General features: G+C 31.8%; 1 protein-coding gene across 1 annotated transcript in view; it reads right to left on the bottom strand.

The window, feature by feature from the left end:
* The window catches only part of LRRK2 (leucine rich repeat kinase 2), a 180,921-nt gene that overhangs the window by 84,952 nt on the left and 71,578 nt on the right, over positions 1-24,391 (bottom strand). Inside the window, exons 19-25 of the mRNA XM_052000191.1 lie at positions 18,733-18,991; positions 16,727-16,915; positions 13,640-13,758; positions 9,234-9,306; positions 8,537-8,757; positions 7,745-7,995; positions 4,108-4,256 (exon numbers count right to left, since the gene is read on the bottom strand). Of these exons, the coding sequence (XP_051856151.1) occupies positions 4,108-4,256; positions 7,745-7,995; positions 8,537-8,757; positions 9,234-9,306; positions 13,640-13,758; positions 16,727-16,915; positions 18,733-18,991 (1,261 nt within the window). The remainder of the gene's footprint in view (positions 1-4,107; positions 4,257-7,744; positions 7,996-8,536; positions 8,758-9,233; positions 9,307-13,639; positions 13,759-16,726; positions 16,916-18,732; positions 18,992-24,391) is intronic.

Below are 24,391 nucleotides of genomic sequence, written 5' to 3'. Positions count from 1 at the left end.
TCTTAACCGGAAGTCCCCATGACATTTCTTTAATGTAAATGTAAGCCATTAATATTTTGTAGGAATAGGAAAAGTACTCAATTAGAAATAAAGAACTCAGGTGGTACTCCTGACTCAGCTGTGTAATCTTGCTAAGTTACTAAATTTGGAATTGATGAATCATTGAATGCCAAAGTTGGAAGAGATTCCACAGGCCATTTATTACAGCTCCTAACCATAGTATGAATTCCATCTTTGTTATTCCTGGCAAGTGGTTATCTAGCTAATTCTTGAATACTTTCTCCAGCAGAATTTACTACCTTCTGAGGCAGTAGCCCATTATTAAGTTATCTTAATTTCTAGTAAGTTTTTTTTCTTATATTCAACTTTTTCATTATCTGTGCACTTCTTTCACCAAATAATTCCAATTATGTTAGAAAGAAGGATATACAGTACTAATAGCTCTATTTCAGTATACAAAAATTCAAATTTCTGCAAGAAAAACCTTCAATATTTGAAGATTACTATAATATAATTAAGTCTTCTCTGGGCAAAAGCATATCCCTAAATTTTCCTACGTTCTCTCAAACATTTATGATAGTTTTGTTTTCTCATTGCCTATTCTAGTTCTTTTAATTTCTTTTTCTTCTCTAATTGCTATAACTAAAATTTCTAGTAAAATATTGAATAATGGTGATGATAATAAGTATCCTTACTTTACTTCTGATCTTACTGGAATGGCTTCTAACTTATCCCCAATTTAGGTTATCCTTGCTGGAAAACTCTATTTATACTTATACTTTTTAGTGTTTTTAATAGGCATGAGGATCTCATTTTGTCAAAACCTTCTGCAATCATAACTTTTTTGTTGGTTTTATTAGTGCTATGGTCACGATATGCTGGTAGTTTTCCTAAAATTAAATCAGCTTTGCATTCCTAGTATAACTCCTTTCTAATTATAGTATATGATCTTTGTGATATATTGCTGTAATCTCTTTGCTAGTATTTGATTTAAAATTTATACATCAATATTCATTAAGGAAATTTGACTAGAGTTTTCCTTCTATGTTTCCACTCTTCCTCATGTAAGTTTCAGTGCCACATTTGTGTAATAAAAGGAATCTGTTAGGACTCTTTCTTTGCCGATTTTAACAAACACTTTATATAATATTGAAGTTAATTTTTTCTTTAAATGTTTGTAAATTTTTGGCTCCTCCAGTCATATGATCTAAGGAGAGATGTAGTCATTGCTCTCCTGGTCTGGTCTGCAAGTCTGTGAGTGATCACAAGCACTCTTCTCTTCACCTGGACTGTGACTAGGGCCCTTGTACTTCCACACCTGCAAGTGCCAGTACTCCTCTTAACTCTCTGATTGTAACCTAGCACTGAGTATAGGCAATGCAACAATACCAGCAAATCTTCTACTCAGTTGTCTGACCCTGTTACTATCTGTGGACTGAGAGTTCCCATAGCTGCTACTTCTATTGAATTGCTTCAAAGACCTGCTGTTGGTCGCTCAACATGGCTTGCACTTGACTGTTTATGCTGGCCTCCAGGTCTGACCACCAACTTGCTGAGACAGACCTTTCCTGCCAACTTCCTAAGTTGTCTTGAAAAACTGTTTTCTCCTGACTTTTTGTTGGTTCTGTCACTCCAGAATTTTATTTGAAGTATTATTTTTAAGTTGTTTGGAGAAAAATTTGAGAGACCTCAGGTGAGTGCCTACCTTTTACTTTACTATTTTGGTTTTCTCAGATGAAATTTTGTGGATATTTTTAGATAATTAGACCTGTCCAAATAAAGAAGGTGCTTATAGGCTGACACTTGAAGAATTTCAAGAAGTTTCATTTTCATTCAATCAATAATTCATTCATCCAATCAATAATAATGGAGTGCAGAATTCCTTGCTGGGTGATACAGTGCTTAAACAAAGCATTAGTAGTGTTTTTCATGGAGCTTATAATTGGTTAGTATACACAACATAGCTAAGTGCAATGAAAAAGCATAAAACAAAGCATGAGTGACGTGATTTATTCTCTTCCCTGATCAGGAAGAAACTATTATCAAATAATGTCCATTATCCAACCTCTGGGTATCTTCAAACAACCTTTTGAGATATTATCACATCTTTAAAGAGGCCTGGGACATGGTCTGCCAGGTACATTTAATCTGCTCCTTATTCCCTTAACTGTGAGTTCCTGAGACCTTCCTCTCCTCTTTGATCCCTCTTTCCTCTTGAGTTTGTTCCTTTATGCCTGGGAAACCCCAAGGTTATATTTCCCTTATAAAAAAATCTGCTTATGATGAAGATCTTTGCTAAGTTCTCTTCAGGATTTAGCCCACTATGAGGTTATTCTCTCTCACTTCTCACAGTGCCCCTCTAATAATAATGCCTGACACACAGCAAATGACTGATAAATGTTTATTAACTGATAACCTTATGTTGTGGGCAAACATTGGACTAGATATCACAGCTCCATAAGAAGAAGGCTGCAAATTCTTTGATAATAGCGCTATTGCTCTTTTTACCATTCCACAATTTACAAACTAGTTATTTTCTATTAATATAAATCATTAAATTTTTTATTACACTATTTAGCGTAATGTCTAATGCTTTTCAAATCTTTTTTTAAATCCTGAAACATACTATCCAACACATATTTCACAATCCATGATGGGTTGTATTTTCAATCTGGTTATGAATATCTTCTCAGCTTCTTCACAGAATCTCTTTCTACTTCATTTTGTGCATAAGATGTTGACATATACATTATAATAATCTCTATTGTGGTCTATTTGTTAACATTTATCATAAGAACGATCAAGTGGAGACAGAAGATTTGGATTCAAATCCTGATTTACTATCTATATGACCTTAAAGAATTTATTTAATCTTGCTAAGCTTTTGTTTGCTTCTCTGTAAAATAAAAAGATTAGACTAGAGCTTCTGATGTCCATAGTACTAAATGATACAATGAAGTGATATTTTTTGAGATGAAATGATACTTATTGTTACCTTTGGAAACATGATAAAAACCATTTTATACTTTTCAATCTTTACCATTCCTATGAGTTATAATTCCATTTGGCTATATATACTTTCAGGGGCAATGAGATGGTACAGTAGATAAAGGGCTGGCTCTGGAGTCAGAAAGATCTGAATTAAATTCTGGTCTCAGAAACTGATTAGATATGTGATTCTGGATAAGTCCTTTAATTTTTCTCTGCCTCAGTTTCCTTAACTCTAAAATAAGGATAATGATAGCATCTGTCTCCTAGAATTGTAGAGATCAAATGAAGAAATATATGAAAACTGCTTAGCACAATACTTGGCACATAGCAAGTATTATATTAATATTATTAGGTATTAATATTGTTGTTATTATTGTTTGCCTTAAACTATTATGTTTTCAGATGAGAAATTACATTGTAGCTTACATTGTAATCCTAGATATGCTTAGAAGATCCAGGGCTGAATTTGAGCTTTACCATTTATCAGCTAAAAGACATAAATAAATTACTTAATCTGTCTGAGACTTAATTCTTCATCAGAAAACTAAGGATAACATAAGTGCTTTATAAATCTTAAATTTCTATTTATAGAATTATGAGTCATTTTTATGATTTCTTGTAAATGACAATATATTGTGGGTTCAGTTGCTCCAAAATTTTTATAATAAAGGATTAATAATTACCTGAATATTACTAGAATCAAACAATGTGATTCTTAACACTACTTGTCCCTTCTTTTGGCCACTTTGCCATTGTCTTTTTAAAAGAAAGAATCTGCACAGAACTAAAGATCATTCTGAAATTTTTTAGGTGTTTCAAATAGACCCATAGCCAAAAAATGTATCTCTTCATAGCCAATTCCCAGGTGATAAGCCATCATATTTACTGAGGTTACAAAAATTTTTTATAGCTTGGAAGAATTTGTTTAAATGTGTAAACACAAGATCACTTCCATGCCATGATAAAATACTGAAGTCTCTTTACAATAAAACCAATGCTTGAAATAAACCAACACTTTCAAAATCAACATCTAAAATGTTTATATATAGCATGCTCATTTGAAAATACTTAGAAGGAATTAAAAAAAAAACCAACCACCAAGCAAAAAACACTTACCAAGCGAATTCATTCTGGCACTAAAAGTTTCCAGTTTCCTACATGCCTCAAAAAAATCTTCAGTTATGGATAATATGTGGTTTTTACTAAGGTTTAAAAACTTCAACTCCTTTAAGCACAATGGTGAGTGTATTTCTGATATTTTGTTTCTAATCAAAAAAAAGAGGGAAAAAGAAAAACAAAATCATTTGATGCAATAATCAGCTTAGTAATAGCAAAAAAGTAAAGTACACATATTGCAAAGGTCAGATAAGTGCTATTATTATGCCCTTTTTATAAATGAAGAAATTAAGGCAATTAGAAGTTGTGACTTGCCTAGGATCACATAGCTAGTAGGTTCTGAGCCCTTAGTCCTGAACCTATCCCTTAGATGCCATGAAGTCTTCACTAATTATCTTAGTTTTCAACTTCAAATCTTCAAGTCAACTTATTTGACTTTTATTATATATTTATTACATTATAAAATATGTAGCAGGTATATATAATTGCTAAATTTACATTATAGTTATTTTTGTAAAAGTCATATACAGTGGAGTAGAATCACATAAGACCAAGCAAAGGCTGCATTAAAAAACCACTGGTCTTGGAACCCCAGATATCAAAAAGCAAAAGAATTGGAATTGTGGCCATAAATATCATAACTCAAAAAGCTTAAGCATAATCCTGAACAAAAAAATGGACATTCAATAAATTGTGAGACTTTCAGAATTTTGTTGCAAAAAAGACCCATATTTAATAGAAAATTTGATATATAAGATCCAAGAGAAATATAAGGTAAACATCAAGACTAATTACAAGAGACTGAATAAGGACAAAGTATTTATGTTTATACATGGAAATTAAACCACATATCTAAAATTGTCATTAGCAACAGGTTAGTTCAAAAGAAAGAGTGGGGTAGAACTGAGTGTGAGGTGAAAATCAAAACTAAGTAGGAAATGATAAAAGAATAATTATCTTATTTGAATGAATGTGAGGGGGAGAACTGACATAAAGGAATTAGATGGGAGAGAAAGGCTGACAGTTCTAGAACCTTTCAGCAGGAATGAGGGAACAATACATACACACACACACACACACACACACACACACACACACACACAGAGACGGTTATAAATGTCTTCTAAATTCAGAAAGACATAAGAAGGTAAAGAGATGGTAGGGAAAGGTTAAGGGAGGAATTTTTAGAGGAAATCTACTCATATCTGATCTGGGTAAAATAAAGAACATATACATTTAGAAGGGAATTAAAGTCTTATGAATTTAAAAAGAAATAAATGGGTGATAGAATAGGATGGGGTGTATAGAAGTAGGTGTAGATTAATAAGAATGGGATAAAGTGTTCAGATTAATGGGAATGGGATTAAGAGAGAGGGAAGAGTGAAGAGAGTAGATAAGGAGGAATATATGGAGAGAGAATAGGTTAAATAATAGGAAGGTATGGTAATGGAAGAGAAGTCAGGAAGGAAAGGAAATAAGAGGTACATGCAAAGATAATAATAAAGCTCAGGAGTAGAATGTACTAAGTTATTTATGAGATTAAATAAAATCTGGGGTAGTAATCATTGATCTGAAAGTTAAAGCTAAAATAGATTTAATCAAAAGAGAAAAACAGGGAAACTACACTATACATCAGTCACATTAAATAGACTATTTAAAATAACTATATAGTATAAGTTGGAATATTGCTGTGGTATAATTCATTCAAATGATTAATTGAATTTAGAAACATGAAAAAACTTGGACTTATCCACCTTCAGACAAACAGTAAAAATACAAGCCTAGTATGGTCTTACATAGATGTAAACAAATGTATATGTTTTTACATGTGTATGATAATAGATATTTATGTACATGTATTCTCATTTGTATATAGATAGATAGATATCTGTGTTTGTGTGTGACATCCATGCTAAATTATAGCCTTCTTCATGGGGGTTGGGGGAAAAGAAAAGGGAAAAAAATAAAGTAAAAAGTATACAGAAAAGGATAAAAGAAAACCTACCAGGAAGCAAAGAAAAGATGAACAGCTCTGAACATGATGTATAGTATTTATTATATAGGCTTTCTAGAAATGGAAATCTATTGTTTTATATTTTGAAATCTTTCCTATGTTCTTCTGTGTACATGACAAAATTCGCTTCCCTCCTTTTTTCTATTTTGTATTTAAGGTATAAATAAAGATAAAAGTCATGCAATGGAAAGACTGAAGGATTCAGAATTGGAGTATATACATTTGAATACCAGCTCTGCTTACCATAAGTGATATTAGAAAAACCACATTTTTACAGGTCTTTTTCCTCATTTATAAAATGAAATCTGGGTAGAAAATCTAAAGCTTTTTTCAGAATTGGAATTTACTCTAATGTAAATTTCTTGAAGGCAAAGTACCTTTTGTTTTTTTATGTTCACAGATATTAATTTCACCCAAAGCTGATATCCTTATTAAACTACTTCCTGATGCACTCACACCACCCTAAAATTTTAAATTTACAAAGTAATTTTCAATTTACATACTATTTCTCCTAATACTTATAATATATAATGTGTAATGTTCACTTAGTTGAAATTTTTAGTTAAATTGGTAAATCATTATTTGTGATTGGTAATTTCCTAATCAACTATGAAGCAAAGATGAAAAACATCAAGTGCCTGACTAAAAGCAAAACAACTCTAGCTCATAAAAAGTTTACAATTTAGATGAGGGGAGGAGACAAATATGTACAAATAAATGCATAATGGAAACAACAAAAAAAAAAAAACCCCAGATATAAAATAATTTTAGAGAGAAAGCACTAATAGCTGGGAACCAGGAAAGATTTAACATTTTGGAAAACAATACTTATAACACTTCTAATTCTTAAAAGAAACTAGAGAATTTAAGAGGTGGAGGTTGACAATGAAGTGAATTCCATACATGGGACTCAGATAGTTTACTGACAGAGGCAGAGAGGTAGAAGATGAGTAACTGAATGAGAAACAGTAAGAAGCCTAGTTTGGTTGAAACTTAGTAAACATGAAATAAAATAATATGCAATAACGTTGAAAAGTCATGATTGGGTTAAGTTGTGAAAAGCTTTAAAGTCAAATAGAGGATCTTATATTCTAGAGATAATGGTGATGGCAGTAAGGGAGCACCAAAATTTACTGAATAAGGTCAATACATGATTAGACTTGTGATTAAGAAAAATCACTCTGATAGCTATGTGGAAGATGAACTGCAATGATGAACTATAATGCTACAATAAACCCTAACACTAGATAATTACGAATAGATTTCCTGCTGATACCATGCTGATTTTTCTAATATATTAATTCTTTCTGACACAGTAATAAAAACAACATCTTTAATAGACTACATAAGAGGATAGTGAGATATTCTCATACAGTAATCCAAACTACCTATTTAATTGATTCCATGAGAAAAATATGGGACTATCAAGCGAGAGATGTGTTTAGCTTCAATTTTGTTAATTACTAGCTATAATTTTACTGGAAAGTCATTTAAGCGAAGTTTCAATTGTCTCATCAATAAAATGAAATGATCAGGTTGTACTATATATTACCTTCAAATTCTTTCCAGCTCATATGATAATCTCACTTTAATTTACACCCTAAAAATTTGCATCATTCTTACCCTTCTAGAAAGAGCTGTTCTAGATTTTCTGTGACATCTGCAAGATGTTCAGGGACAGAGTACAGTTGATTGTATGAGAGATTAAGTTGCTTCAAAGTTGGACATCTGATAGATGGATCCAAAATTACAGAAGGTCCAATATCATTACGAGAGATATCAAGATTTGCAATGCTATTCATTTTCAACAAATAGGCAGGAATTGAAGTGATTTTGTTACTGTGTAAGTCCAAATATGTCAAACATTTTAAAGTCTAAAAAGAAAATATTTTAAAGTTATAAAATGATATATGACCAAGAAAATCTAATTTGAAGCTTAGAAATTCAGATAAATGAGAATAGCTTATAGAAAAAAAGTTAAAGGTAATTAAAATACAAAGTATACTCTATACTTAGCAAATGTGCGTTAAGTATCTACTAATTGTAATACACTATGATAGACTCTGGGGAAATACAAAGTTTTCATCCTCAAGAAGTTTATAATCTAGAAGGAAAAGATAAGTCATACATACAATGTAATGCAAATTAAAATATTCTGTATTTTTTTTTAATCACTCATTGGTACATAACAGCTCATGTTCTAGCAAAGTATAAGATTAATAAAATATTCTGTGTTTTCTTTCTTTTTTTAAAAAAATCACTCGGTAAATAACAGCTCATGTTCTAGCAAAGTATAAAATTAAAAGTATCAAGTTTATAATATAACAATATTCCCTTTCAAGACAACCATAAAATTACTTGTTAATGAAAAAATTATGAAAATACACATTTTCTTTTTAAAAGATATTAAATTACTTCACAGAGTTGTTCTGGAATTCTTGTAAGTGCATTCTGATGAAGCTCCAGTTTCTCAAGATGTATTAAATGATCATTTAAACAGCTTTTCTTGCTTATACCATCAATATCTTCTAGTTCATTTGCTGAAAGGTCTAATGACTTTATATATTCTCTTTCTAAGGTTAGAGAAAAAAAGCTCTCTGATTGTCTCAAATGGGACTGGAGTTTTGAAGATCCTTCTGCAAAACATAATATATAAAAGAAACAGAAATCATTTCATCTAAAATTTGCATTTATTAAAAAAAAATAAAAGTATGAATGAATTTCTTAAAATTCCACACTGTTCTACTTAGAAAAGGTAAGCAGGTTTTCATCCAAAACTATACTTTATATGTTTACTAAATATAGGACTTTTAGTTAAAGAAAATATCAAGATTACTAGGGGCAGCTAGATGGCGCAATAGATAGAACACCAGTGCTGAAGTTAGGAGGACCAGAGTTCAAATATAGTCTCAGATACTTCCTAGCTGTGTGACCCTTAATCCTTAACACTTAACCCCAATTGTCTCAGAAAAAAAAAAAATTACTATGTAAAATAAAGTTGGCATTGAATAATTTTAATTATTTTGAACATCAGCTATGAATTTGATAACTTGATTTGATTACTTGATTCTGCCCTGTCTAATTGTTTAAAGTTATTAGCATAAATACTCACGGACAGAATCATCAGAAGAAAATTTTAAGTCTCTTTTTTGCTTCAACAATTCTTCACGGTCAAAACTGGCTTCCTTTTAGAAAATAAAGACATCCATGAGAAAGTCTGTGCCATTTTCTTTTATTTTTTCATAGCATTTCATTTTTCTCCAATTAAACATACAAATAATTTTTAATATTCTTTTTCTTTTAATTTCAAATTCAAAATTTTCTCTCTCCTTTTGCCTCCTCCCTCCTTAAGGTACCATGCAATTTGAGCTAGGTTATACATGTACAAACATGAAAAATATTTTTCCATATTAGTCAAGCTGTGAAAAAAGCATGTTGTTTTCTTAAAGCAAAAGCGTCTACCTATGAAGGAGCAACTTCTACTGGTTTAAAAAATATTATATACAGTGAAACTGAGCACAAAAAATGAAGCACCTAATCCTAATGTTATACAATTATTTATTCATTAATTGTGAAATTGGAAGAAATTTAAGATTACATATCTACTTTAGGGTAGAATGGTTCTCATCTATCCGATTATTTTCTGTTCACTATACCATATCTATAGTATATACAATTTCCCACTCATCTTTAACTAGATCTTTTTTTTTTTTTTTTTGAAGAAATGAGGTGGCTCAGTGGATAGAGAGCTAGGTCTAGATTCAAGAAGATCTGAGTTCAAATATTAGTTTGGTAACCCTGGGTAAATGATTTAATCTATTTTCCTTAATTCACTGGAGAAGGAAATGCCAAACCATTACAGTATCCTTGCCAAAAACCCCCAACAATTACATATACAATATTGGTGAACTATGGTCTACAGCATCAAAAAGAATCAGATATGACAGAACAATTGTCTACTTTTAAGTCTATTAAAAATTTACATTAACTCATTTTTTTTTGTAATTAACAAAAGATATCTATTAAAGTTAATTACTATTGGTCTTTCAGTGCTAATAAGGAAGTAATGTACCTGTTTTGGCTCCTAAAGCAACAATGATTATGTTTCACCACAAATTAGAGTTAAGTAATTTAATCTTTTGCCTTTTAAACAATACTACATAGTCAAAGCTCTAAAATGTGGTAATTAGGATGCATTTTGAGAGAGTTCAAGTCATTCCAGAGTCAACAATTGTAAGAATTTAAGTCATTATCCATGAAACAAAGCAGGGATTCTCTTGACACAAGATATAACTACAAATGCATTCTCGAAAAATTGTTCAGAAAGCAAAAACCACTTTCATAATAAATTTGACAAGAGCCCTAGAGTTATGTTCTTACAGAAATAAATCAGCTTGTTAAAAGACAATTTTCTTTATGCAAGGTAGGAATCTTTTAGATGGGGGAAGAGAGGAAAACAAGTTTATCATGTGCCAGATTTTGTGCTAAGAATTTTACAAATATTATTTCAGTTGATGCTCACAAAAGCCCTTGGATTCAGGTAATATTATCGTTATTTTAAAAGTGAAGAAACCGAGACAAACAAGTAAAATGACCTGCTCAGGACTAGCTACTAAGTAAGTGCCTGAGGTTGGATTTGCTCCGGTCTTCCTGAATGAAGAACCAGAACTTTACCTACTGCACATCTCTCTGCCTTATTCTTTTAGAATAAAGAAAAATAACTGGGAGAAAATAAGCTAAAATACTATAATTTTAAAAAAGAATAACAAGACTGTCCTGAGCTGGATCCTTTCTTACCCAGTGCCTTTCAGTCAATGTCTGGTTTAGGTTCTCCAGTAGAAAAATCAAAATCAAAAACTACTCCATGAAGAAGCCAGCCATTAATCCCAACATACATTTATTGTCTTCTAAATGTGAGACACTATGGTAAGTGTTAGAGACAAAACTTAACAATCCTGTCCTCATGGAGTTCTATTCTAAGAGAGAAGATAATCTTAAAGGTATACAAGACCTATAGGAGGTAGCCTTGAGAGGTGAAAGAACAATCAGCTGGGATCAGAAAAGGTTCCTTGTCACAGAATTTGGGACCATCATGGCCAGGCTACTCATTCGTGACTCCACTTATCATCACTATAACTTCCAAACCAAAATAACCCCACTCACACTCCAGTTAATATGTTCCAGTGGTTGGCTCCCTTTATTAGAACCTAAGTGTTATGAGGACAAGGGCCCACGCTAGTTTTATTTTTTATATCCTCACTGCTTAGCATATATTAAGTGTTTAATATTACCTTTTTATTTGTTCATTCAGTTTGTGAACTAAGGTGACTAAATAAATGGTGTAGTGATAATAATATCAATAAAGATTAAAAATTTTTTAAGTTAAAGAAAAAAGATAATGAGGATTTAGTACAGAAGACTAAGAAGAATATATAAGGGCATGGTGACTGGAGCCAGGGGAGAAGATGGTCAGATAGTCAAGAGAAGAACTAAGAGAAAGTTCTTTTTCTTTTTTTCTCCCTCTCCCTCTCCTTCCCCTCTCCCTCTCATCCTCCATTTCTGTCTCCCTCTCTCCTTCTCTCCTGCTCCCTCTTCCTTTCTTTCTCCCTTTCCTCTCTCCTTTTTCTTCTCCTTCTCTCTCTCTTACAGACAAATTTGGAGAAATTGCCCAAAATGTTCACATAAACTATTTGTGCTTGACCTATGGCAGAGTATTCCAAACGTGTATTGATCTGATAAACCACAGTCAGACAACCTGTAACATGACTCTAGCTTAGAGGTGTCATTTTGGTCCCCTTCAAGAATGAAGGACATCAACTATTCATATAAATTGGGAAGGAGCTTTGCGGAAGAAGGTTAGAAATAAAATGGTCAAGGCCTTGGCTTGGTCTCATGATCCTTTGTCCCCTAAGCAGAATTTTTCTATTTCACTTCCCAAGGAGAAATCTGTTCTATCCTAATAATTCTTCTATCTGGAAACTAGTAAGCAAGGACACCATTTAAATTTTTACATACTCTCTACTGCAAAGTTTATAAAATAAACATCAAAGATAATTAATTCAAAGGTACATGAAGTTTAATAAAATACTGTATAAAGAGCTATCATATTTTAAGGGATTGCTTGAATTAGATGCATTTTCCCACAACATGATCACCACCACCATAGATACATATTCCAGTGATGCCCAGGTAATACAATGGAAAAGAACATCTCTGTAAACTTTTGGTCTTCTTCAAGAATGAAGGACATCAACTATTCATATAAATTGAGATATTAAGAGGAGACAGAAATTTAATGTCCACTTTTTGGAGAGGTAAATCCACCTTTAAGTGATATATTCCTTGGACCTGAGTTAATTATTGGAAATGTGGAAATAGATGACAAGAACCAGATTTGTGCAAATGATCATTCTCAATAGAATAACAGGTATAGTCATTGAAAAGTCAGAAACTAGATATTCCAAGGCTTCTTACAGCTTTTTGTGACAAAAAAATGCCATTCTTGGAGGAGAAACTCATAAGGAGGAAACACAATTTAGACAAGCACATAAGATCTTTATTTGAATCTAGTAAAGATCATAGATATAGAGAATAAGTTATAAGGTAGGGCAAAGAATAAACAAACCTATTTGAAGGAAATTTGAGCCTTTTCTAATAAGTAACTTGGCAAAAAATTCAATAACCTTTTATGTAGTATATAATTTGCAAAATCACTTTTCCTATAAATTAGTATTCTTTAATAAAGTCCAAGCTTGGCTTCTATCACCTACATATAAGTATCTCTGAAGAAATCTAAGAAATGGAATGAAATAAGAGTTGTTTCTAGTTTTCTAGACAATCAGAATCTTATTCTTGATTATAACCCTATATAGACAGGTCTCTAATAAATACGAATTTATTTTGATTCCTACTGCCTATTGTCCTAAACCTTAACCTACAGGCAACTTTTATGTAATAAAGTTTTCACTTTTCTTTTCTCACTACTTAGTTTCTTGGTAGTTAGCTAAAAATAATGCTTAATTCCCTTAACTTTCTATTCTTCTTTTTGCCAGTACTGAATTCTGACTGCAACATGAACCAAATTGGGGGGAAACTTAAACTTGAAATTTATCCTAAATTAAATATTTGATGGCTAAATTATAAGATAATTGCTTTAAGTTACATATAGTAATTCAAGTACAAATTGGGAATACTTAATTCTTATTGTAATTAATATTTTCTTATACTATCATTCTGGTAAGACATCCACTTACCAACAGATCTCTCTGAAGTTTCCCACCTATTTCCTAGTTCTTTTATTTACCATGATACTTTCCTAAATACCCCAACTTTCCCAGAATTATTCTTACTGTTCATGTTGAGTTCTTCCTGAACAATCCAACTGGTTCTTACGATCTCTGTATTAGTAAATTAAAGATCTAATCCATCATTTTGTCCAAAGTCAGAGAGTTAATGACAACTAACTTTGTCATATGTTTTTAACTATTAAAAAGACAAAAGAGTCATGATTTATCTTACCATTGAATTAGGATGCCTTTCCAAAGTTGGTGAGCCATGTTGTAAGGCAGGATCTCTATAAAGATCTCCCACATTAAAAGAACTCGATTTCTTTTTCATAAAAATTGAACCTTCACTTCCTATTTTAATAATAAAATATAAAATAAGGATACAAAGACATGAAGAATCTCAATGAAAGATTGGTACACAAAACATAAACATAGGATTTATACATTTTCTAAATACATGAAATAGTTTGATCTATCCCCTTTTGGAATGTTTTACTTGTTAAGTGAACAAAATCCTATATTTTACATATAAATAATAAAATAATTCTGGTTTCACCAGTTCAAACATCAATACTGATATTATTAGTTTCAATGAATTATTTCTTCAAATTCCATTTAACCCTTTATTTAAAATATTCATAATTTCTTTTCATTCTACTATTCTGGAAAGTGATATTCATTCAATTAAACTATCCATTTTTGTTTGTGGATTCATTTTTTAAATTAAAATTCCGAAAAACTGTGATTCCTAACACCCTATACCAAAATAAGGATTCATGATTTAGACATAAAGAGTGAACTTATAAGCAAATTAGAAGAACAAGAGATATTCTACTTCTACTTCTTAGATCTGTGGAAAAGGAAGGAATGTATAGTCAAAGAAGAACTAGAGAACATTATGAAATACAAAATGGATAATTTTGATTATACTAAATTAAAAACTTTTGTACAAACAAAACCAATGCAGCCAAGATTAGAAGGGAAGCAAAAAGCTGAGGAAATTTTTTTACAAGGTTTCTGATAAGGTCCTCATTTCTAAAATACATAGAGAATTAACTCAAATTTATAAGAATACAAGCCATTTCCAATTGATAAATGTTCACAGGATAGGAACAGTCAATTTTCAGATGAAGAAATCGAAAACATTTATCCCAAAGAAATCATAAAAAATGGGGAAAAGGAACTACATGTGCAAAAATTTTTATAAGTAGCCCTTTTTGTGGTGGCACGGAACTGGAAACTGAGTGGATGCCCATTAGGTAAGGAATGGCTAAATAAGTTATGGTATATGAATGTAATGAAATATTGTTGTTCTATAAGAAATGATCAGCAATTGATTTCAGAAAGGCCTGGAGATGAATTGATGCTAAGTGAAGTGAATAAAATCAAGAGAACATTGTACATGGCAACAACAAGATTATGTGATCAACTGTGATGGACTTGGTTCTTTTCAACAATGGGGTGATTCAGGCCAATTCCAACAGCCTTGTGATGGATAGACTCATCTGCATCCAGAGAGAGAGAGAGAGAGAGAGAGAGAGAGAGAGAGAGAGAGAAAGAGAGAGAGAGAGAGAGAGAGGACTATGAGGCTAAATGTGGATCACAGCATAGTATTTTCACCTTTTTTTTTGGTTGTTGTTTGCTTGGTTGCTTTTTTCCTTTCTCATTTTTTCCATTTTCATCTGATTTTTCTTGTGCAGCACAATAAATGTTGAAATATGCTTAGAAGAACTGCACATGTTCAATCTATATTGAATTACTTGCTGTAATTCTTATTGAGTTACTTGGTGGAGGGGGGAAGGAGGGGAAAAGAGAGACAAATTTGGAAGACAAGGTTTTGCAAAGTTGAATGCTGAAAATTATCTTTGCATGTGTTTGGAAAAATAAAAAAGTTATTATCTTTTTTTATTGTGATTGTGGAAAAGGATACTGCTTTAAACAACCCCAGTAGACTTGCAATGGAAAGAGAGAAACAGAGATTGATTTTTAGAGATGGAAATAAATTTATAAGCACACATATTAAAACTATTTTGGAATGCCTGGTGTCTTGAGCAGGGGAAAAGAATGTAGAAAAAGAGAAAAATGTGGAACACAAGGTTTTGCAAAGATGAATATTGAAACTACCTTTGCATATATTTGGAAAAATAAAATTCAATTTAAAAGGAATGCTGCTTTAAGAAATATGTATATAAGCTCCTAGAGAAGAAAGTATTTTTAAATAACAGGAACACGCTGAAAACAATTATATTAGGGATAACAGATATGTGACAGTTAAGAATCAATATACAAAATATTTTAACACTTTTTCTACCTAGAGAATAATATTCAAGGAATTCATATTTCTAAAAATAATTGGAAACTGACATCCAAAGTTAGTAGTGATTTAGTTACCTAGGTAGCTCTTAACTGGTAGAGTTTGGATTCATTTCTTGGTCCTTTTTCTACCACTATGTATAACACTATCATAGATAGATAATTTCATAATAAATGCCATCTTTTTTTTTTAGCTAAATCTATAGTTTCATCAGTGCAGAGATCTCTCCATGAGAAACTTCCTCTACCAGTGAAGATGAACACTTTCTCCGTAACTCTATCTTAATGACTAGCCTATGAACACCCAGCCACAGTATGTGAAAAGTAGAGAACTGAATCCAGAATCTTCCTAAATTCAAGAATAGCCCTTTATCTATTATGGCACTCTGACAAAAGTCATCTTATACTAATAAATGTTGAATTTTAAATTACAGAGTTAAAAAAAATTTATTTCACAAAAATGATTGTATTTTTTCAGAAGGCTATACCAGTTTAAATTATCTATCTAGAAGACTAAGAAAAGCCCTTTGTTAAAAAAAAATGAGTCAATCAATATGTATTTAGCTGATGCTTATTACATGCAAAGCACTGTGCTAGCCTCTAGAAACACATATATTAAGGATGGAATAATCCTTCTTCATAAGGAGTTAATATTTTCAAGACACATACTTGTGATATAAACCTTGATGAGTCATTTAATTTATCAGTACTCCAGTCATTCCCATAGCCTACAAATTGCAGAAAGGTGCTAACTTGCTTTGGCAGAGGAGTTTTCTCATCCAAAATTTCCCTTTATCAATGAAAGCATAGGTCCTATCAGTATCTCAATACCTAAAGAGAAACAAGCTAATATGCGACTTTTATAAAAGAATAGAATTTAATTTCTCTTTATTTTGAAGACCTACAAAACTAAATTAATTTTTTAACCAAATTTCTTAAATTGCTGTTCTTCCAAATAGTGTTAGCAATTATACCTAGAGATATAACATGAAAAAGTTAATATTACCTTCACTATCAAGATCATCACTCTGTCCAAATACACAGTCTATGGAAGACTCAGGAATAAAAGTCCAATCACCAAATTTATCAAGATCATCTTCAGGAAAATTTCCATCACTGCCTGATATTGGTTCATCTTCTGATAAACTTTTTAATTGATATCTTAATACCATTCTTGCCAATGAAGATCCTGTGTCTAACAATGAAAAGCCAGAAACACTATTTCTAAAATATATCAATTTTTTAAAGTCAGAAATATAAAAAACAAGGCAAATGCAACTTATTTTTTCATAATTATATGATGAAAAAATAAGTTTGTTAATTTTGTCTTATATAAGTGTTATGCAACAGTATTGTCACTTGATTTTTTTTTTTTAACAAATAATGCATTTAAAAGATAAATCATTGAAAGTATAAGATTATTTTTAGACTTGACCTAGATTTTAGGTCACAAAAACAAACTATACAACTGAATGAATCCATATTTTTTATTAGAGGGCAATAGAGTATTTGGGAACAATACTGAAGTAAACAATAATAACAAAGTCACAAAATAACAGATGAAATCATTATAAAGCTTCGGCCTGACTGGCTGCAAAAATAAAGGCCGCACCCAAACTTAATAGTTTCCCACCAAATCAGAAAATTTTTCATAGGAAAACTTGAAATTCAAAATAAGAATAAAAATGGTGGCATTAATCTGAGTGCAGATACAAGTTATAGCTATTCTTCTCTTATTCTTGTGAAGTGAATTTATTTAAACTCAAGTATTAGACTTTATATTTTATATGCATTATTTCATTTTCTTAATTTCTAAGCAATATTCTAATTTGTTGAGGTCTTTTTGAATACTAGTTTCCATTTAATACATTACCCTTCTTCCTAGGTTTATGTCATGCATAAATCTAAAAAGAATACCATATATTTCTATCAACAAAAGAGATTAATAACACAGGTCTCAAGGCTACATTAGAAAATATATTCTTTTGAAGTAGTCATTTAATCATTTTTCAAATCTACCTAATTATATTATTGTCTAGACCAGTAGTATCAAACTCAAGTAGCAATGGAGGCCATTAAACTGTACAAAAAAATTCATTTGAGCTTATTGACTTAGAAAAACCACACAGGTTTATGTATTTATTTTTTCATTAATCTATCAACACATTAAAACTAGACAGGAACTAAATATAACTAATATTTTGAAAAGAAACATATTATTATGAATTTGATAAGGTTTTTGTTATGTGTTTTTAAATAATTTTTACATATATGCATACAAATCAGGTAGGAACTAGAGAGAAAAATATGCAAGTTTGTGCTTTAATATTAGACGCTAAATTATTACAAAACATATCACCAAAACAAGATAAAAATTTATTGTAATTTAATATTGTTTACTCCAAATGTGGCATCAGAAACCATTTTATCAATATCGAAAATAAGCTTTTATGAAACTAATTTTCAGCATCGATGACACTCATTTTTTTATTTTGTCCTTTGTGAAGTTTTCATAGTCTCTAGGAGTAAAAATAAATGCCAGATTCTTACCAAACATTACTAAAATTCTTGGGGCAAAAATGCACATTTCAACAAAATGTCTTGGGAAGTAAGAATAAAAATCTAGAACACTAACTTCATTATGCTTTTCTTTTAAGCACTATATCACACTGAATTATAATGAATTTCAACAAGTTCCATTTTGAATATGGTTTTTTCCTCTCTCAACAACAAAGTTGTTTTCAAACATTTTTAATCCTTCAAATCACCATTCAAATTCAAAAGAATAATTTTAAATTCTTGAAACCCACTTGCTGAAATTATAAGACTAAATGATTTTGCTTTATGAGATAATGCTACTGATAACTTCCCATCATCCTTCTTCATAAATTATTACAGATAAGTTTCTAGTCTAACCTAGTTTATATAAAAATAGATGACGTTATTAGGAACTTTAAAAAATCAGTAATATTCTAAGCTCCAGCAAATTAAAGAGTACCTACTGAAACTTACTTGTTTGTTTTCTTAAATTAGATGCTTTGTCTGGAAATAAAGGACTAAGCCATGAAGGTTCAATTTTTCCCATGCAAAATCCTCCAAGACAAATGCTGCTATTGGCAAGATCCAGGCCAAGCTTCCTTAAGAGTAAACTGATGATTTGACTATTATTTTTCTTTATGCTGATCATCAATGCTTTCCTAATCTCTTGTTCCCGTGGTCCATTATCTAATAAGAGTTCCACTAATTTAGGACTGCTTTCTTTTTCACAAACCTACAGAAAAAAGAGACCAGGAATATTAAGTAAACTGTAGTTTTTATAACTAGTTTTGTGTTTTCCCCACTTCATGAGATCATAATTTTAGAGCTGGAAGAGAAGTTAAGATTATCTAATATACTCCCTTCACATAACATTTAAAGAAACTGAAAGGAGAAGTGAATGGCCTAAAGTTATATAGTTCGTGAATGACAAATTTGGGATTTAAACCCAAATTCTGTCTCCAAATCCATCTTTAATTTTACATTGTAATACCACCATATGTCAGAATGATATAAATATATAGTAATATGTTATATATAAGCTATTTTAAAATATTCAGGTTTTAATTGAATAAAAATGAAATCCCACAATCCCACAGTATCAATATTACAAAGTTGTGAGTGTCAGTGCTCATGGGAAAACACTATAGCACCAGCATGGCAAAGCTCAAAATTTTCCCAATTATCAGGACTGTGGTTCTATCAGTGGTAGTATGGACAACCATGTAGCACCTCCAGATTCTCTAAAAGTCCTAGAGGAAGCAAATTAGGGCACAGGGCTTGTTCAGCAAGCGCTCTACTAAGCTTGAGAGAAAGAGCAGAGCATCCAGCTAAGGTTAAATCTAACCACCTAAAAGTCATTCCAGAGACAGTGAGGTGGAACAGTGGACAGAAACACTGGACCTAGAGTCAGGAAAACCTGAGTTCAAATCCAGCCTAAAATAATTATTACCTGTGTTATTGTGAACAAGGTACTATTCTGAGTAGGAAGATTAAGGCACATATTTTCCAAGCAAGATAATAGTTTATTAGCAGGGGGAAAGGGTCTAATAACTGCCTCAATAAACCAGAGATTCTTCAATGAAGAAGCAACTTCTTTTTGTAAGCATAGAAGAAAGAATTGAACAGGGGAGGGAAGGGAATAATACAACTGGTTATAGGGATGATACCATCATGTGGAGGAGGATTGTAATTGGTTACATATATGGGACCAAGACCATTCCTCTTTGTCTTGGAGGAATGCTTTAACTATTTATGGGAGTCAATTATGTCCTGAGATCACTGTTAATGGACTAGGGAGAGACTCATTGGCACCTGGGAATGAAAGACCTCCAAACAACCAGATACCAGAAGACATGTGTTTCACTGTAGTCTTAGAGAAATGCAGAAACTCTCCTCCAGTCTCAGCCCACACCAGACACCAGCACTACAACTGCAGCTCAGCATCCAGTAAGCTGCCAAACCCTTGCAGCTTCCAGCAGCCCCAGGTAGCCCCATTCCAATCCCTCAGTGCAACACCAGATATGGGGGGTGTCCTATGGATAACATCAATGTGTCACACCAAGTAAATAGCCAGGGCCTACACAAGAAGCCTGACAGTCTTCCTTTTACCCTAAGAGCAGAGCTCAAATTAAAAGAAAGGAAAAAAAAACCCTGAAAAATATGAGCAAAAAACAATTTAAAAAAAAAAGAAGAAGAAGAAGAAGAAGAAGGCTAAAGTTATGATGATTAGAGGGAAGATCAAGACACAAACTCCAAAGAGGATAAAAATGTCAAAACACCTATGGATAAAACCCCAAAGAAATATCAAAAGTCATCTCAAGTACCAAAAGAACTCATGGAAGAGCTCAAAAAGAAGCTTAAAAATCATACAAGAGAGAGAGAAGAAAAATTGGGAAAAGAAATAAGTGCAAAAAAATTATGAAAAAGAGTGAACAGCTTGGAAAAAGAAAACAACTTGAAAAGTAGAATTGGCCAAATGCAAACGAGATTTTTTAAAAATTCACTGAAGAAAACAATTCACTAAAAATTGATACAATTGCTCAAATGGAAAAGAACCTTGGAGGCTAAGAGTAATCTGATCACTCAGCCATACCCTTTAAGACTGAGTTTTTCAGGAATTTGATCTTAACAGAAATAGAAAAAAAGGTAGGCCATGAATTAAGAATTAATTATTAATATAATAGTAAAATTTTAATTTCTTTCAACAGGTCTCTATCTTTATGACTTCACTCAAGATCTTTCTTCCACCTGATGAAATATCTTTCCTATACCTCTAGTGCATTACCAAACATATACCATTTACACTGTGTCAAAATTCATCTCACTGAGAAAGCATGTTATCTCACTTTCACACCAATCATTTCTTATCATTATCACCTTAGAACCTGAACACTTAGTTTGCATTATATTATTCTTATTCTATTTTTCAATTGCTAAAATGATATTTTTTATCAATCAATATTTACCTAATGAACACCTACTATTTGCAAGGGTGTTTGTACTTCTCATCTTATGTGGTTGTTTGTCCTCCTTTCTTGAAGAGGACTATGACATCAGGAAGGTGATGCTATGACATGCAAGTTAATTGGATTTAAGTGAAGAAGGACTATGTAAAGTTATCAACCTTGTATTTCTAGGAGAAATACACAAAACAAATGAACAAATAAAGAAATGAGCACTCATATTGCTCTTCCTAACTAATTAGGGAGAGGAAATAAGTAGATGCTCTATAACCAAAGGAGAAGGAAATCATTGTGGGCCAAAACAGTCAGAGAAGACAGAGAAGGAGGGACTTAACCTGAGCTTTGAAGGATTGGACAGGAAACAGAAGAAAAAGTCAGAAAGAGGAATGTAAGGTTTCCTATGATTTATTCTTTCAGGTTAAATGTTCTTTACTGGATTTGTAGAATATGGCCTCAATGAACACTTACTAATTTTTTTAATGTATGCCTTATTATCTCTTTATATATTTTTATCTGAAAAAAGAACAGATTAATCAGTTCATAATTAAATTTTTTGTTAATTGCTTAGCAAATATATATAAATATTTTACTAAATCTATTTCAGTTTTTAATATAATTTTTGTAAAGATTACAACTTGTGAATGATGGATAGACACTTAAGGTTTCATATTTATTCATTCTAATATGATTTTTAAAAATTTATCAAGTTTAGACTTTATTAAATGTATAAATGATAAATTACATTGGACTTCATATTGTAAAGTTTGGAGAGTTACAGTAATCTCCTGTATGTACAATAACTAACATATTATCAGTAATGACTAATTTTCAAATGAACAAAATGGAAGGAAAAAAACTGAAAATACTGGTAAACAGAACCAATTTAATTTCCTATTAGTTAAATGAAATGGAGTAGAAGCCAATCTAATCCAATTCAACAACTATTTATTAAACTCTCCCTACAAAGTTACTAAGACAATGTTAAACAACAGAAATATAAATACAGAGTTATTACAATTATATTAAAAATGAGGGAGAAAAATAGGCAAAGAGAGGCATGAAAAAATGGAAGTTAAATGAAAAAAAATAGAAAAAATGGTATAAGTATTTGAGACATATTTAAACAATACTACCCTGAAATTAATTTAGAAGACATTATCTGGAAGAAAATAACAATAATGTCTTTCCAGGTCTAATATCCTATCAATCTCGAATGGTGATCATATTTTTCAAGCCAACAATCAGGGCACATAGTTGCCTTTGCTGCCACTAGTGCTTGGCAAGATAGCATACATGGGCTTTAAAAATAGAAAATGCATGACAGTGAATTTCTAATGTGATAATAAAGCTATGACATCATGACAATGACATATTATATAACTAGAATTATATATCTTTATATAAAACAATAGGATCACAGATTCAAAACTGGAAAAGACTTTAGAAGTAAGCTTGTTTAAGAGTCCAATTCTTTGTTGCTGTTATTGTCAGAGGACCAATGACATCAGGAAGGGGATGTCTTGATTTGTAAGTGAATTAAATTTAAGTGAAGGAAGGATGAGCAAATTCATCAACCTCATTCCTCTGCTCCAGAGTCATTTAGGTTCAAGGGCAAGAAGACTGAAGATGGTCCCCTAAAGACCATTAGTAAGAAGAGAGTAGTTTCGGTTGAATCAAAATGTCTAAGCTAAATTGTGGAAGGGAGTGAGATGAGAAATGGAGGCACTTCTTCAGGAGTTTAGGCACACATGAAGAGATTTGTTTTGATTTTTAGAATGCAAGAAGCTTGGAATTGTTTATAGTCAGTAGAGAAGTAGATTGTAGATAAGGAGAGCTTGAATATAAGTGAGGGAGAGTGGGGATAACAGAGAAAACAAAGCAAAAAATAAGATGAAATGGGATCACTTGTGCATGTGAAGAAGCTGGCCTTGGCAAGCTTTGCATGTGAAACACAGGTAAAGGAGATGATAATATTAGGAAACACTGGAGTGGTGTGAGATGAGAAAGAGCTCTGGGAAAATGGTCTTAATTATTTCAGTTAAATTTAAGGCAAGATTCTCAATTGAAAAGTGGGAGTCAGAGGAACCATGGGAGGTTTGAGAAATGATGCAATGGATTAGAAGAGCTGCTATGGTGAGTGGAAGAATTAATCAGGGAGGTGTAGAAGTATCGTCTAGGAGCAGTGAAGTTTCATTTGAGGTTATTCAACACAGATTTACAGTGGATCCAGTCGGCAGGTTTTTATGATTTTCTCTACAAAGAACAAAGGCAGGAGATGATAATCCAAGGCTGAGGTTTGGCTCAGGGCAAAGTCAATTACAAGACAAAAGGCTCAGGATTCAAGAAAAGTCAGTTAAGAGATGAACTAGGAAGAAGAGTCAAAATGGGGAAAGGAGGAAAGTATAGCTAGTGCCAGGGCAATAGCTCAGCAGAGTACTGAGAAGTTGAGGGACTGGAAGACAGGATAGTCTGATATGGTTTTCATGAAATATTAAAAGAATTGTAGGAAGACCTCCATTGCTTTGGAATATTTTCCAAATGTCATTGAGAAGAATCATATTATATTTAGGATTAGATGCTGGAAGGTGTTTTACCATAAAGATAAATTATCACTTTAATAAGATCACATAATCACTGCCTTTTAAGCTTTTGGGCACTTCATAACATATTTTATGTACATATTGGGTCATTGCCAGTCATCATGACCATTGTTTTACTATTGGATTTTGATGACTCTGAGAGGAGAGAATAAGGCTGACAACTTTGCCAAGCTTTTGCCTTACTCATATCTAAATCATGCTTAAGTCAAGACATCACTCTTGTAATGTCATTGATCCTCTTGGAAAACAAAGGATGAACAATAACATCTATCTCATCTTTCCCCCTTTCTCTGTTTACTGTCACTTATCTCAGACTCTCATCATCTCTTGCCTAGACTATTACAATAACCCCCAGTAGGTGTCCTTACATCCACTCTCTCTTTCCTTCAACTCATCCTTCAAACAGTTACCAAGGTGATTTTTCTACAGTGTATGATCAAATCCCTACCTTACTCAAATGCCAGTTATTACCTCGAAGTTCAAATATTTACTTTTCTTTTTTGGCATTTAAAGCTTTTAATAATTTTAGCCAAGTCTACTTTTATAGTCTTATTTCTCATCATTTCTATC

The sequence above is a fragment of the Antechinus flavipes genome, chromosome 5 (assembly GCF_016432865.1).
Source record: "Antechinus flavipes isolate AdamAnt ecotype Samford, QLD, Australia chromosome 5, AdamAnt_v2, whole genome shotgun sequence".
In the NCBI taxonomy this organism is placed as follows: domain Eukaryota; kingdom Metazoa; phylum Chordata; class Mammalia; order Dasyuromorphia; family Dasyuridae; genus Antechinus; species Antechinus flavipes.
The sequence above is the reverse complement of the archived record's forward strand: the minus strand, read 5'-3'. Positions and strand labels throughout refer to the sequence as shown.